Consider the following 17065-nt stretch of genomic DNA (forward strand, 5'->3'; position numbering starts at 1 on the left):
TTGACATAAACGCAACACAGGCCTAAACATGATGTTAGATGGCAATGCCCTGGTACTTCGACATATACCATGGTACTGAATGATTAGCATATTCATATACCATGGCATTTACATTTTATTGTTATGCAGTCCAAATAATTTTTTTTATGACAACCTTTTTGTAGAGGAAAATAAAACATGAATTATTTTGAATCTTTACATCTGAGTCTCCTGAATATATTGACCCATTGGCCACCAGAAAAGTAGTAATCTGATATGTAACATGGTAACATTGAGGGTTTTTTAGTGAAGTTGTATTGTGTTAGGTTCATTCATTATGTTTGTATAGTGTATAAATACTGTCCTCTAGAATGAATAATGTAAATTTAGCACCATGATATAGTGTAAAAACAGGTTGTACAGCAGCATTCTTTAAAAAGCACCAACGTTGGCATCACCACATCTATGTTAGAATTACACGAGAAACGTATCCATCTCAGACTGAATCATAATATCATGACTTTCTAACATCCAAAAAGTCTATTCTCATTTTTAAGACTATTCACTCTAAGATATTATTATAGTATCTGACTTTGTTCCACATTGGAGCACCAGTGCTTGCATCCGATCATGATTCCCCAGTGAAGCTACATTCCTGATCCCTCTCCCTGTGGCTCCCCGTCAGGCCTCTGAGAGGAAAGCAGAAGTTCAGAGAAGCCTTCACTGGATGGATTGAGTTACATTCACTTTACATGTTAGTATCATCTATCTATCTATCTATCTATCTATCTATCTATCTATCTATCTATCTATCTATCTATCTATCTATCTATCTATCTATCTATCTATCTATCTATCTATCTATCTATCTATCTATCTATCTATCTATCTATCTATCTATCTATCCATCCATCCATCTATCTATGTCCCTCCCTTTCTCTCCATCCATCATCCATCCATCCATCCATCCATCCATCCATCCATCCATCCATCCATCCATCCATCCATCCATCCATCTATCTATCTATCTATCTATCTATCTATCTATCTATCTATCTATCTATCTATCTATCTATCTATCTATCTATCTATCTATCTATCTATCTATCTATCTATCTATCTCCCTCCCTTTCCATCCATCCATCCATCCATCCATCCATCCATCCATCCATCCATCCATCCATCCATCCATCCATCCATCCATCCATCCATCCATCCATCCATCCATCCCACTCTCTCAGTCCCTCCCTTTCCCTCTCCATCCATCCATCCATCCATCCATCCATCCATCCATCCATCCATCCATCCATCCATCCATCTATCTATCTATCTATCTATCTATCTATCTATCTATCTATCTATCTATCTATCTATCTATCTATCTATCTATCTATCTATCTATCTATCTATCTATCTATCTATCTATGTCCCTCCCTTTCCATCCATCCATCCATCCATCCATCCATCCATCCATCCATCCATCCATCCATCCATCCATCCATCCATCCATCCATCCATCCATCCATCCATCCATCCATCCATCCATCCCACTCTCTCAGTCCCTCCCTTTCCCTCTCCATCCATCCATCCATCCATCCATCCATCCATCCATCCATCCATCCATCCATCCATCCATCCATCCATCCATCCATCCATCCATCCATCCATCCATCCATCCATCCATCCATCCATCCATCCATCCATCCATCCCACTCTCTCAGTCCCTCCCTTTCCCTCTCCATCCATCCATCCTTCCATCCATCCATCCATCCATCCATCCATCCATCCATCCATCCATCCATCCATCCATCCATCCATCCATCCATCCATCCATCCATCCATCCATCCATCCATCCATCCAGTGTTGGAGTCTTACCATGTGCGCCCCTACTTGAGATCCACCATTAATGAACATCTTTGAGTTGTCCTGCTCCTGATGAGTGAAGATAGATTAGTAGTTTTAATGAGGTACTGTCAGTAAAACACGATTAAAACCCTTAAGATTGTCTCACTAAACCACCAATATTATACAAATAAAAGGTTTGGAATGACCGATATTCAATGTGATATCTACATTTAAGTGGCTATAATGTAAAAAAAAGAGCTGATATTAGCTTCCATGCGTTTGTAGTCCACTCACGTAATCCGAGTTGGCCTCCAGTAGTTCTTCTGCCTCGCTGTCTTCAGAGCTACAGCCTCCATGTTGACATCTCACCGCACGCTTCTCTCTCAGGAAATCCACCGCAGAAGACTTCCGGAGCAGCGCTGAAACAGACAACCCAAGCAAATCATCAGGTTATCACAAGCAATCTTCCTCGCTGGGCACACGTTTCTGTTTCAAACCTTCCAAAAGTTGGGAGGACTTTTTAAATTAAGTTTGTTTACAGTTTTTATCAGTCGCTTTGGTGCATTTCTTAGGTCAAAAGTGCAATTCTTGATACTACTTGTACAAATTCCAAATCATCTAGTCACTTGTGCACATCATTAAAGCAATTTCTTATTCCTTTGAACAAATTGCTATTGCTTTTGTATATATTGCAATTGATAATGTACAAGTGTCACCTTTTTTCCACATTTTCAATTGCTCATGTCATGTTGATCAAAATATAGTAGATGGTTCTCTGTTGAATAGTCTTACCCCTCAAAACATCTAGGCATTATTTCCTTGCATAAGCCATTACATGCAAAATTGTTGAACTATTTGTCATAAAGTGTCAAGCATATTACACATTTACACAAAACAAATTCAACTGTGTGTTCTGGGATATAGCGTATAATGGAGTTGGAAATCACCATGTGTGCTGCTATTTCGGAGCATGGTGTCCTAACCCATATCCCCCTTATAGGGCCATACAACACCCAGCATCTCCTCAACTTTTTAGAGACTCTCTACAGGGCTGTCATCCCTGATGATGAGAGGGGTCTGTTTAGAGAGGATTTGCCAAAGTATGTGGTCATTTGAGATAATGTTAGTTTCCATCGATCAAACATCATAAGGCAATGATGTGTGACCCACCTGAGGATGCTCATAGAATTCATCCCACCTTATTCACCATTCCTTAACCCAATTGAGGAGTTCTTTTCAGCAAGGAGGTTCTTTTCTACGTTGCATTGGAAGGGAATATCCGGTGTGATGTGGATGAGAACATGTGGGCCGACAGACAGGAACGTCTGGATGTGTAGATACAGCACTAGAACAGTGATGCGGGCAAAGGGGGTGTTTCCTGTGTTTCTTTCTAATTTAGTTTTTTTTTCCTTTGTGCCCCTTGTCTTTTTCTTACTGTAAATTGTTTTGTTTTTTACTAGTAAAAGCTGTGAAAAACAAAATCCTGTCCAGTCTCTTTCAGTCAATAACCCACATACAGTAATATGTAAGTAGTACTGTTGAAATTGATGTGCCATAGAAGTGCAGCCTTGTGCATTTTCAATACAGTAACTGTCATCCAAACTGTAGACCAAGTTTACATCAGGTAATACTGTCAAAGTACACAGTTACATTGACAACATGCCTAAACATTTTGAAGACCTTGTTCGTGAACAATGACTCAATGACTTATCATTCTGATGACACTGACATGATCATTGGCATGAATATTTACGTTTGAGAGATGTACTAAAGATTTTTAGTGACTGACTAGCTTAAGAAACATATCTATTGTATATTGCAGTTTGTACAAATTGTTCTGAGAAATGCACTTATTATTTTGCACATGTTAGGGATGATGTGAAAAATGCACCAAAGCGACTGAGAAAAACTGTAACTACAATGTACCACAAAGTAAAAAAAAAAAAAAGTACTTTTGTTTTCATGTTGTATTTCAAAAGACATTTGCAGCTATTGAGCAGGGATACGGGTTAGGGACAGGTTTGGTGGGATTGCGAGGTATATAGAAAAATTAATTGCAGCTGTAATTACATGCAGGGATTTGTCAAATATAAGTACAATGTTAAAACATGTATGTACACCATAAATGCACCGCATCAAATTATTAATGTTAATACAAATATAAAAATACAATAGTATAAATAATAGTATATATAATATAGGCTATATATATACACTACCAGTCAAAAGTTTTGGATCGGTGATATTTGTAATGTTTTTAAAATAAGGCTGCATTTGATAAAAAATCTAAATGTAAATAAAAAACAGTAATATTATGAAATATTATTAAAATGTAATTTGATGTGATCAAAGCTGAGTTTCCAGCATCATTACTCCAGTCTTCAGTGTCACATGATCCTTCATAAATAATTCTAATATGATGATTTGATGCTCAAGAAACGTTTCTCATTATTATCAATGTTGAAAAGAGTTATTTTAGGATTCTTTGATGAACATAAAGTTCAAAAGAACAGCATTTATCTGAAATAGAACGTTTGTAACATTAAACACTACCGTTCAAAAGTTTGGGATTTTTTTTTGGTTAAAGAAATTAAATAATCAATACTTTTATTCATCAAGGATGAATTAAATTAATCAAAAGTTACAGTAAAGACATTTATAATGTTACAATTTTTTTTAATTTTTACAAATATATATATTTTTTAATTTTTAAATATTTTTTGTTGTATTTTTAATCAAATAGCAGAAGAGACTTCTTTAAAAAACTTCACAAGTATTACCGTTCCAAAAGTTTTGACTAGTGTATGTATACAGGTGAAACTCGAAAAATTTGAATATCGTGCAAAAGTTCATTTATTTCAGTAATTCAATTTATAAAAGGTGAAACTAATATATTATATAGACTCATTACATGCAAAGTGAGATATTTCAAGCCTTTATTTGTTATAGTTTTGATGATTATGGCTTACAGCTTATGAAAACCTCAAATCAAAAATTAGAATATTGTGAAAAGTTTTCATAAGCTGTAAGCCATAATCATCAAAATTATAACAAATAAAGGCTTGAAATATCTCACTTTGCATGTAATGAGTCTATATAATATATTATATACTTTTTGCATGATATTCTAATTTTTCGAGTTTCACCTGTATAAACCTTTATTAATGATAAAACCGGTCAATTCATTATCATAAAAAAGGAAGGAAAAGTTGGCACACCATATATGAATGTTCTCACCACAGGTTACGTTTCAAGCCAAGGCTTTTCATCAGATATTGATCATTCATAAACAAAGAAAAAGATAAGTAAAATCAGAAAAACATAAAAAGGAAAAGTGTCCCATACCTGCCTCACAGATGTAGGTCACAAGCACCAGGACGAGTAGCGTTGGTATCAGCTGTCCGTGTGGCTCCATGTCTCATCTCAGCTCTGAGTTCAGGATCCTGCCGCTTTTACCTCACCTGAGACTCAAGCCCGTCCCACAGCCGAGGGGTGTGACCTTCAGCATCCGCCCGGCCCGAAACACCTGGACATCTACATCAAGCAGAGCGCAGTTTAGCCAACACTGGGCAAATCAGAAGCTATGCGAGGTAAACACTGGACACAGCGCAAGCCAGCAAAAACAGACAAGAAGCCTGTCTTCAGATGTGTCACTGAATCTTGTGCTGCTTTCCGGCAATTTTGGTGAATTGGGACACATATATTATGATAACGTATCATATTTACTTAAATATAGGCTTACAATGTCTCTGCCTGCTTGTTTTTAAATAGTCAAATTTGTGTAATAGACACTGGACAAATATGAATACAATAAAACCACAGAGTGATATTAATGCAATTTTTGAACTGAATTGTGGGGTATGTCGTTATTAGATGTTATAATTTTGTACAATTCTTCAATTATTATATCCTTTGGTCAAAATGTGATATTTTTGTATATTAACTTTTACAATTTCAGTGTTTCATAGATCATTTTGTGTTTCACAATTGTTGTATTGTGTATATTTTGCTGAAAAGTCTGTAATAAGCTGTTTAATAAAAGGATTGTTTATGACAACTTAGACTACACGCACAACTATATGTTCATTAAACTTTATCCTTTTTGGCAATAATGTCATGGATTTTGCCTGTTTTTTTTACTGTTTACAATACACGAGGGAGGAAACTATAAATACAGATTCTATTGTATAATAAATTCAGAAAAAATCTTGTTCACTGATTATTCTCCTGATAATTAAAAAGGCGTTTTCCCTTCCATACTGTTAATATTACAAATCATTAATACATCCATTGCAATCATCATTAAATGCTATGCTAAATTGCTGAATATTCTTCAAAAATGCAGGTCAGTAAGATTTTATTTTTAGAAATTAATATTTTTATTCAGCAAGTGTAAATTAAATTGACCAAAAGTGACAGTAAAGACATTTATATGGTTACAAAAATATATATTTCAATAAATGCTGTTCTTTTGAATTTTCTTCTCTTTTCAAAGAATAATAATAATAAAAAAAAACACTGTTGTCAAAACATTGATAAAAATAGATGTTTCTTGAGCAGCAAATCATCATTAGAATGATTTCTGAAGGATCATGTGACTCTGAAGACTGGAGTAATGATCCTGAAAATTCAGCTTTGATCACAGGAATAAATTAAATGTTAATATTAAAATAGAAAACAGTTATTAGAAATTGTAATGATATTTATGATATTCTTGCTCAAATCAAGTCAGATTTGGTCAAGAGACTGTCAAAAGCATTACAAAATCTTACCAACCTCAACATTTTGAATGGCAGTGCAACTTTAAGGTTTTGTGTGAACAAACTATCCTTCAAAAATAAAACTCACTGAAAGTGTGATAACTAGTTTCTGTCACTAATGGCTAAATGTGCTTATCAATTGATTATCATTTTTGTAATATTGGATTCAGATCAGTTATTAGTTTGGTTTAAAATGCAAATGAATCATATGATTGATTGATAGCAGATGCATTGTGTGTTGGCCTGGTTTGCGTTTGCACCTGTAGCGTGTGTGTTCATGTTCAGGCTGTTGTGTTGCCTGTAGTTCAGGTGTGCCATCGTTCAGTTCAGGTTCACAACTGCCTCGCGTCAAACAATTTAGCCCTTGTTTACTAGAGCACAACAAATCGGATCCTGAAGATTCTTAGGGATTAAACAGATTAGAGGTGGATAGCGTGTTTTTGTGGACAAAGGGTCTTGTGATTCGGGATATAGTGTTACCTGTCCCTCTAATTAAGAAGCCATCGAGAAGCTGGATGGAGGACGAGATGGAGAATTTCCATCAGTGGAAAAAAAATAAAAACTCCATTGAGAACCCATTAAAGTGAAACCGAGCATGATAACCCTGAACCGGCCCTGTGACCTCCTGTAGCATCAAGACACTTCACTTTTAGAGCAGCTAGGTAAGATTCACAACACACACACACACACACACACACACACACACACACACACACACACACACACGCACACACACATTCTGGATGCCTGGCCCTGCGGACAGGGAGCTGGCATTGAACAGTTGAACTTGATAGCTTATTGTTAACTTGTTGGTGCATGTAGACGGTTTTCTTTGCAAGTGTGTTTTGCAAGATTTTGTTGTTGTTGGTATATGTTTGAATAAAAGAATACTAACACATTATTTAATGACAGGAAATAAGGGGCACAAAATCAAAATGTACATTTATTATTACTATATATTTTTTATTTTATTTATATGAAGTACCTTTTATTTATTGTGTAAGTTCTCTGTTTATAACAATCAAAAGGTCATGGCTAAAGCTACAAAAAAAATATATAGCCTACTCTTATATTTCCTTATGATTTTAATAAACACTGAATTGTACTCAAGTAACAAATTGATGGTTGTATTATCCAATGGCTTTAGGGGCCAGAAAAGGCAGAAATTACATATTATTTAAATTTGACTTCAAAACAATCTAAAACAGGGAAATTATGGAAACATGAATATGTTAAATAAAAATAATAAAATAAATGGTCTGAGTGTGGACATATAGCACTTTAAACATGTTTCAGCCATTAGTGTTCTATTTTTCATTTGTAAATGTTTGTTTAAACAAAGAAGCAGCAAATCATTTGAAAGAAACTTCACTTTTTCCGCCACATTATGGAACATTTCATAAAGATTCATAACGATTATGAACTCAATTCTGTACAACATACATTGAAACCACATTAACAGTCGGGCAGCCCATACTGTTGCTTTACTTAAACAAAGGCACTGGAATAAGCAAAACCAGACGACTCTATTTTCACACAGGTTTAACTCTCTGACGTGTCGAATTAAATAGTTAGCTTCGTGTGATGGTGCATCATTATTTTAGCCATCGTTGTAGTAATGATCAATGTGTACACACGGGTGACGAAGGCTGAAAACAATAGTAGTTGTTATATTTTCATTTAAAAGTGACAAGTGCTGATTGTTAAGTGTAAGAGACAACGTTTAAAATTAGGCGATGAACAAATATTTGGCGGTTTGGTAAGCAATAAGCAATAATTTGTCTATAATACTGATATGTTCGTCTAATTGTCGCCTTATTAATGTTCAGCCTTTCGGTCAGAGAGAAATAGACTCTGAAAACTACTCCTTGTACCTTGTTTTCACTTTTTTATCTAATGTGACAGAACCAGAACTTAGCTGTCCATCCATGCATACACGCACACACGCACACACGCACACACACACACACACACACACACACACACACACACACACACACACACACACACACACACACACACACACACACACACACACACACACACACACACACACACACACACACACACACACACACACACACACACACGCACACACGCACACACGCACACACGCACACACACACACACACAAGCAGCCTGGACAGTTAATCTTTAACCCATCATGTCCAATCCAGAGCAGAAAAACAGCACACTGTTTCTGGTCGCTGTCTCTTTAAACCGCTTCATGAAGTGGAGATGCAGCAGAGGATCTTTGAGTCCTGTCTTTATCTCTGTCCTCTCTGAAGCTTGGTGTGAGACAGGCAGTAGAGAAGCTCAGTGTTTAGGTCTCTATGTTACTGGCTGTGCACAAACACACACACACATCTGGATCCAGTCTGTGTCCCTACACCTCCTTCTCTCCAGAACTTGTAAAGGACGTTCGTCTCAGGTTCTCCTTAACTTTGATGAACTCCGGGGCGCTGCAGTTGCTGTCCTCCACACTCGCTTGCTCCTTCTCCAGCTAAAGCACAAAACACACAGATGTATATCAGTCTGTTAGTTGGTTGGTGTTTAAACAGGATATTGAGTCGTATGAAATAATGTATGGTTTCTACAGTACCTCCTCTAGTTTCTGGTGTCTCTTGAGAAGCTCCTGTTCCAGCGGAGAGATTTTCCTCCGGGCTTCCTCCTCCTGCTTTCTCTGTTTTATCATCTGCTCTCTCTTCCTTTGCTCCAACACACGCTGCAGTTCTGGCTTGCTCTCCACACTAACACCTCTGAGGAGTAACAAATCAAATAGAAAAGAAAGAAAGAACGGAACAGAATGAACAAGAAAAATAATTAATAGAACATAATAGAATAGGGCACACTCGAAAAGAGAACAAAAAAGAGAAAATAAAACAATAGAAATCAGAGGAAATTAGATAAGATAAAAAAAATAAAAAAAAAATAGAATAGAATAGAATATACCACAGAAGAAATAAAAAAACAAAGATTAGAATACAACAAACAGAGCAAAGGAAAGGAAAGGAAAGGAATGGAAAGGAAAGGAAAGGAAAGGAAAGGAAAGGAAAGGAATGGAAAGGAAAGGAAAGGAAAGGAAAGGAAAGGAAAGGAAAGGAAAGGAAAGGAATAGATTAGAATATACCACAGAAGAAATAAAAAAAACAAAGATTAGAATACAACAAACAGAGCAAAAGAAAGCAAAGGAAAGGAAAGGAAAGGAAAGGAAAGGAAAGGAAAGGAAAGGAAAGGAATATATTAGAATATACCACAGAAGAAATAAAAAAACAAAGATTAGAATACAACAAACAGAGCAAAAGAAAGCAAAGGAAAGGAAAGGAAAGGAAAGGAAAGGAAAGGAAAGGAAAGGAAAGGAAAGGAAAGGAAAGGAATATATTAGAATATACCACAGAAGAAATAAAAAAACAAAGATTAGAATACAACAAACAGAGGAAAGCAAAGGAAAGGAAAATAATAGAATAGAAAGCAATAGACTACAGTAGAATGTAAATAAAGATTAGAATACAACAAACAGAGCAAAGGAAAGGAAAGTAAATAGAATAGAATAGAAAACAGCAACTAAAAATTATAATTAAAAATCACAATACAAATATAGCAAATACATGGTAAAAAACAACAACAAAGAGTAAAATAGCTAACAGAATAAAAAAGAATAGAGTAGATAAAACGAATAAAACAGAATAGAAAAAGGTAGAATAAAAAAAAAAGAATGGAATAGAATAGAAAACACATGATTAGCTGATGCAGTCCATAAGTCCCCCCGCAGGTGGCAGTATTGTCATGTTAGTGGCACTAATCAGATTAGTGTGCTTTGTAAAACTTGTTTGCTTTTTTTTAATAAAAGAAAAGGTGTGAATGTACAAAAAATGTATTATGAAAATCTGTTATATTGTAGCCTGTGAAAATATGTAGAGCTGTTTGACTGTAAAGCGTGTCAGAACATCCATTAGTTTCCTGCTGTTTTTATCCTTCACATTTCCAGTGTTATGACTTTCCATCTTAGTCATATATAGTCAAGGCTAATACCATACAACGGCTCATTTTGACAGACCTGACATCAGAACTGTGTGCTTGTTTGTCAAAGTGCAGCTTGGCTGAATAATAATATAGATTATTCTTCCATCAATTCTGACCAATGCTGCCTAACTCCTCACAACCGTTTCTTCAAGGTGCCAAGCTGCTGTTAACACACGTGATAATTATTAACTTTAGTGCCAGGATAGACATATGCACACCCACCCTCACACATACAGACAGACTGATAATTAAATTACGTGAGCTTGTTCTCTCCACAGGGAGGTGGCGCCACGGGTGCTGAGAGGAGGGGAAGCAAGTGTGTGTGTGTGTGTGTGTGTGGAGTTCAGCAGATGTGGGAGTTCCAATTGGCATCCCTGTTAATTTAGATGGTGTCCTTCAAGCTGAAGAGACAGCCAGACAACAACAAATAAACACAAGGGACATTTAATGAAGATAACAAAAGAGACATCAGGCCCCCGGACGGCTCCTGGAAGCTCCTCATAATAATATCACGCTGCTCTTTAGCCCTATCTCAGCTCTCGGCTATGAATACTCACTTGCTGAACCTTTGTTCGGATCGTTGGCATCGACCTGTTCCTGAAATGATCCATAGATGGTGTCTTTTTCCCTATCATGGCTAACAGTGACATACGAGCCGAATTTGTCTCCCCCCTTTTAGTGCCTTCTTTTAGCATCACTTCTCCTGACTGATTTCTTTCAGCGTTTGGTTTAACTTATCGTAAAGAGCTCTGCTACATCACTGCCACATAAAAAAGGCTTATCTGGAGAAGGCTTGAGAAAAGAGGCGCTGTTCTGAAAGGGACCCATTTCCTCTGCCACCCTTGCGCTCACTGTGCCACTTTTGATGCCCACTGATATCTGTGTGGATGTGAGATCCCCATCCCTTTCTCTCTCTCTTTTCATGTCCTCTACAGATTGACTGTCTTCTGCAGGGTCCCTCAGCACCAAAGAGGCAAAAGTGCCAACTGTAACTAAAAGATACTTGCTTAATGGCCGACACGGCACTGTGCCAGAAAGCTCTCTGTGGCTTAAAGTGTTTGGTAGTGGAACAGAGAGCACACACTAATGAATGTACCCACACAAACAGTGACTTTTTCTCTGTAATGAAAGCCTCTAATACATCGGCCCTCCATTCATGCTGTCTGCAACTCCATCGGTTCCTATTAGTCTTAGCACACGAGATAGCTGGATTAGTACTGGTACTACATGTTGGTCAAAGTCAACGGTGTCCAATCCTGCTCCTGAAGGGCCACCTTCATTGTAAAAAAAATGTTGGTTTAACTTAAAAATGCAAGTTACCTTGTTGCCTTAAAAATTTGAGTTCGTTGTAATAATTTTTTTTGAGTTAATACAATGAAGAAGAATGGTTTAAAAAAACAGAAACTCAAAATAGTGTTATCTTCACACATTAGTTATCAAAGTTGATTTGACAAAAGATAAAATGTTGTGATAACAAATCATGATTTTTTTTTTTTACAGTGTTCCTGAGAATTTTAGTTCCGGCAAATATTAAAGTGTTGGGGAAGCTATTTTAAAACGATAGCATGAAAATAGCTAAACTACCTTAGTGTTTAAACCTGCTGGTCAGACTACAACTCTTCCTCTTACCAATGGAAAATTCTAAAAGTTATCAATCCACAATCTGACTTGTGATGAGGTTTGGAATCATAAATCACGCTGTGTTAATTTAATTTAATTTATTTCCAGATTCAATCATAGGCTCGTTCTTGCGTACCAAAACTTGTGTGCACATACACACTCTTCAAAAACAGTGCTTTAAATCTCTTGACAAACTAAATGACCTGATTGACATTTGTATGTATGTCAGCTTGCTTATTTGGCTCAAGATTAGGGCTACATAACAATTAATCGCAACTAGTTGTTTGCAGAATAAAAGTTTTTGTTTACATCATATATGTGTGTGTACTGTGTATAATAATTATGTATATATAAATACACAAACATGCATGTATAATTTTAAGAAAAAAAATCTATTTATATATTAAGTATTTATAATTATATATCATATAAATTATATTTAAATATAAAAATGTATATAAACATGTACATATTTTTTTAAAATATACATGCATGTGTGTGTATTTATAAATATATAATTATTTTACACAGTACACACACATATATGATGTAAACAAAAACTTTTATTCTGCAAATGATTAGTTGCGATTAATCGGTATGCAGCCCTACTCAAGATAAGTATTTATTAAGTCCAGATGTCATGTAAACAAGAAATTATGCTTTTAACCACAGGTCGAGAGCTGTCGTTCCAGCCACACAACTTTGCGATGCTGTTTGCGATGCTATGGCACACTTCATGTGCACTTGCATCCTTGCTTTGTAATGGCTGCAGCATGTGTGTTAAGTCCACAAGACCGTAGGACAGGGCTAGAGGGCCACGACCTGGAGGGTTTAGTTTCAACCCTAATTAAACACATCAGAACCAGCCAATCAACGTCTTTAGGATTACTTGATCATTACAGTCAAGTGTGTTCGGTTTAGGATTGAACTCTGCAGGTCGTGGCCCTTTAGGAAGGGAACTGAAAAGCCCTGAAACACCCCCTTTATCATTCTAGGTTTCAGAAGGGTGCTCACGAGTGTCCACTTTGCAGTTGCTATCTGCCCTTAATCCATACGAGCTCTGCAGCAGACTCCTACCCTACAGTCAAAGCAGCTTTATGTCACGGAAGTATATACTCAGAAGAGGACCATTAGAGCATAGGGTGCTTTTTGGGACAGGAACACTGCGATTTATGTATGTGCAATTGAATGTATGTGCATGGAAATGATTAGGAAGCCATGGTGGATAGAGAGAGACCAGTGGGCAAATGTTGCCAGGAAGCAGATCAAAAAACAACCTACAAATTGACAGGATCCTGGTTTAAGCCAAAGGACTGCATTTTTCACAGTTTCACAGACAAGGCTTGAATATAGTCCCAGACTAAAATGTACCAGTAATGCTTTTTCTAAGGCACATTTATAAAAGCTAATTAAGTGTCCTAATTTAAACCCTGTCTGTGAAACCGGGCCATAGTACTCCCTTCACTACGAGGTCTCCCATCCATGAAATGACCCGGCTGAATCCTGCTTAGCTTCAGTTGGAAACCAGCTGAGAACTGCATGAGGATATGACACATTCAAGCCAACCTGGAAAGTTCCTTGACACGGCAGGCATTCAGGTGATTTTGGTATATTGATAAAATGGATTTGCTGGAGAAGTTTATTTTCATATTTACTTCCTGACGTAAATAAGAACAAAAAGATGGTTTTACTTTATTTTGATGGTCCCTTTAACACATTCTGTTGACTACGTTACATGTCTGTTAGTAGAGTATTAGTGGACTGGTAGGGTTAGGGTTAGGATAAGTTAACATGTAGTTGCAAAGTTACTTGTAGTTAGTAGAATGTCTGTTAGGGAGCATCACAATAAAGAGTTTGCAGATATTAACCAGACAGTCTGTTAATACTCTAATGAGAGTTAGTTGACATAGGTGCAAAGTAACTTATAGTCAACAGTAAAAAGTGTTTACTAAAGTGTTACCAAAAAGATTCATATTAGATGTTTGATTAATGCTTTATATCTGTACTTTATCATTTTGTGTGTTATCACAGAGAATGATGGGAAATTTACTTTACTCAAATTTGTTTCCTCATAGCTGAATGAGCTCTGGCTAGCCATAACTGAGCTACAAACAAAATGGTCACATCAACATTATAATTAGAATACATTATGATAAGTCAAACAAATTGTTATTCTTTTTTTTTTTTTTTTCATTGTTATCAACTTGCAAATACAAGCACTCCAACATGATTTCAATGCACCAATAGCTGCAAGCAAAAAAGTATTTAGCTACACTACAAGAATGCTAAAATGAATCAGAATGCCCATTTGCCCAACTCGGAACATGATGTTTTATCGCAGTACAAATTAGTGATGCTACTTTTAGGCTATACTGCCATGCACTTAACACTTGCATAAATAACCAAACTCTGTGTACAGAACAAGATTATGAAGAGGAGTGACAACAGTATGTAGCCACAATATGTGCGTGGACTTAGTTAATTCCTCTCCAACACTACAGACCTGTTTCTGTCTAAAATCTCACCGCTGAAAATGACAACGCACTCAAGAGCACCCTTTGCTGTGTCACAGGATCTGCGGCATAAACAGCAAAGCTCTATCGTTGCCCACTTTAGATAAGTGCTCATTTCCCCTGTGTGAAAAACACAATGCAGGACCCGCGTGGGATGTGAACACTATATCTCTAATTGACTGAGCCTTGCGTTCTTTAAATCTTAAACCTCCTAAAGTGTCTAGGAAAGAGAGGAATGGAAAGAGGGGGAAGGATAAAGGGGTTCTGTTGCCGCTCCTGAGGGCTTTAGACCCCTCTGCTAAGACGCTCCGTGTTCACCTTTACCACATTTACTGGTATTATAGAAGTGGGGGGTGACATTACTAAGCAACTGTGCAATGCTGATCAAAGTGCTAGCACAGACAGCATGGAATCTGAGGGAAAAAACTGAAGGCCCTCTGTTTCAGTACTTGGAGAATTTGGTTTATTTTTTGCTTACTGATTTATTGTTGCTGAAAACAACAAATAGTAATGAAATTATCAAGTCAGTTTCACTTTATTTTGATGGTTCCTTTAACACATTTTGTTGACTATAAGTAACGGTGCACCTACATGTCTTCTAACTCTCATTAGAGTATTAGTAGAGTATTAGTGGACTGGTAGGGTTAGGGTTAGAATAAGTTGCAAAGTTACTTATAGTCAGTAGAATTGGGGGACCATCACAATAAAGAGTTGTCAAATATTAAGCAGACAGTCTACTAATACTCTAATGAGAGTTATACCATGGTCTGGGTGAATACTCGATTCTGATTGGCTGCAGGGTGTCCGTTAAAAAGTGATAGAGGACACCTAAATAAACTATCAGGCATAACCAAGGAAACCAAGTTATTGTTTGTAACTTGTAACTTTATATTTCGATTGTAAAACTAATTAAAATATAAACTAATGTTTTAAAAATGTGTTATTTGGCAAGTGACCATGGTATAAGCGGGTTAATGCCCTTCGAGGTGTCCATTGTCAGGTTTTACACCTCGCCATCGTCCATTAAAACCTGACAATGGACACCTCGTCGTCGGGCATTAACCCTTACTTAGTTGACATGCAGTTGCAAAGTTATAGTCAACAGAATGTTCAAAAGGGACCATCAAAATAAAGTGTTACCATTAAGTCATATGCTCCATTGCAGATAAAAAAAAAAAAGTAAGTTTGAAATTATATATTATGGGTTGTTCAAAATAACAATTTTTTTTCAAAATATTAACCAAAACCTGTCCAGATGTGCTGAGAAAGTAAGTAGCCAACTAGTGACCATCACTCCAGCCCATGTTTGTCCTGTCCAAAAACACAATCCTAAGCATATCCTTAACTGGAAATTAACAAGCCGTGAAATCAGAGGGAAAAAAGGTTGATACTACTGTTGTTTAAACCTTATAGCCACTCTAAACCTAAACCTAAACCCTAACTTCTATGTCCTGATTGGTTGTTCCAGAATCAACATGTCCTAATCTCCAACTCTGGTTGAACTGTAAACTATGTGATTTATGCGTTTACCTGTGAGTAGTCAATTATCAGACACTTTTATCTAAAGCGACTTACAAGACATGTATTACACAGACTGCAACCTACAGTAGAGTTAAATATCTTGCTCGGGAGCACAGAGATGATAGCTCATGTCTTGCATTTGGTTGGGATCAAACTAACAAACTTTAATCTCTGGGGGAGAGCGGGGCACAACTAACGGGGCTAGTTGTCACCAACGTGGTTTAAAAGTTTCCACACATGCTAGTGTTTATTCACTTATTTACGTATTTACTAGTTGCCATATCAACACTATATAGAGTGAAAAAAATACAAATATTTTTCGTAAGATATCACTGAACATTCATTTAACCATAGCAAAGGTACATTTCTTTCTGAAGTAAATTTTTCATCTCAGTTTTTAGTGTTAATTTAAAAGTTTGGGCTTACATATTTCAAGGCAAGTAAAGCTGTAAAAATAAAAAATGAGACAAATCTAAAATAAATCTCTAATTTGGGGATAATTGATTAGCCAGAGTTAAATCCTAGTTGTGCAGGTTGTAGATAAACATTATCGTACAACATGCTGCTAATAAAACTATGCCATTCCATGAATTTATTGATGTAACATGTAACTATGAATGTGGCAGTTGTCCTTGAGGGGCTGCCGCCTTACTTTCATTTTGTTGTTTGTTTTATTAATAAAGCTATGTTGAATGATCACCAGTTCCCGCCACTTCTTCCCTGAGCTTTTAACTTTGTTACATTGTTAACACAGACAGAAACATCGTGTCGGCCCAGATCCGGGCCACATCTGGTACATGTGG

At 36.6% G+C, this 17065-nt stretch overlaps 1 protein-coding gene across 2 annotated transcripts in view; it reads right to left on the bottom strand.

The window, feature by feature from the left end:
- Positions 1–7884: 7884 nt before the first annotated feature.
- LOC306990737 (protein FAM107B) overlaps positions 7885–17065 on the bottom strand; it is a 38066-nt gene continuing 28885 nt past the window's right edge. For both annotated transcript variants that reach the window (XM_079597958.1, XM_079597959.1), the window contains 2 exons: positions 9188–9344; positions 7885–9088 (listed from right to left, as the gene is read on the bottom strand). In XM_079597958.1, coding sequence (XP_079454084.1) covers positions 8972–9088; positions 9188–9344 — 274 coding nt within the window. In that variant the 3' untranslated portion in view covers positions 7885–8971. The remainder of the gene's footprint in view (positions 9089–9187; positions 9345–17065) is intronic.

The sequence above is a fragment of the Phoxinus phoxinus genome, assembly GCF_949152265.1.
Source record: "Phoxinus phoxinus genome assembly, chromosome: 22".
Lineage (NCBI taxonomy): Eukaryota > Metazoa > Chordata > Actinopteri > Cypriniformes > Leuciscidae > Phoxinus > Phoxinus phoxinus.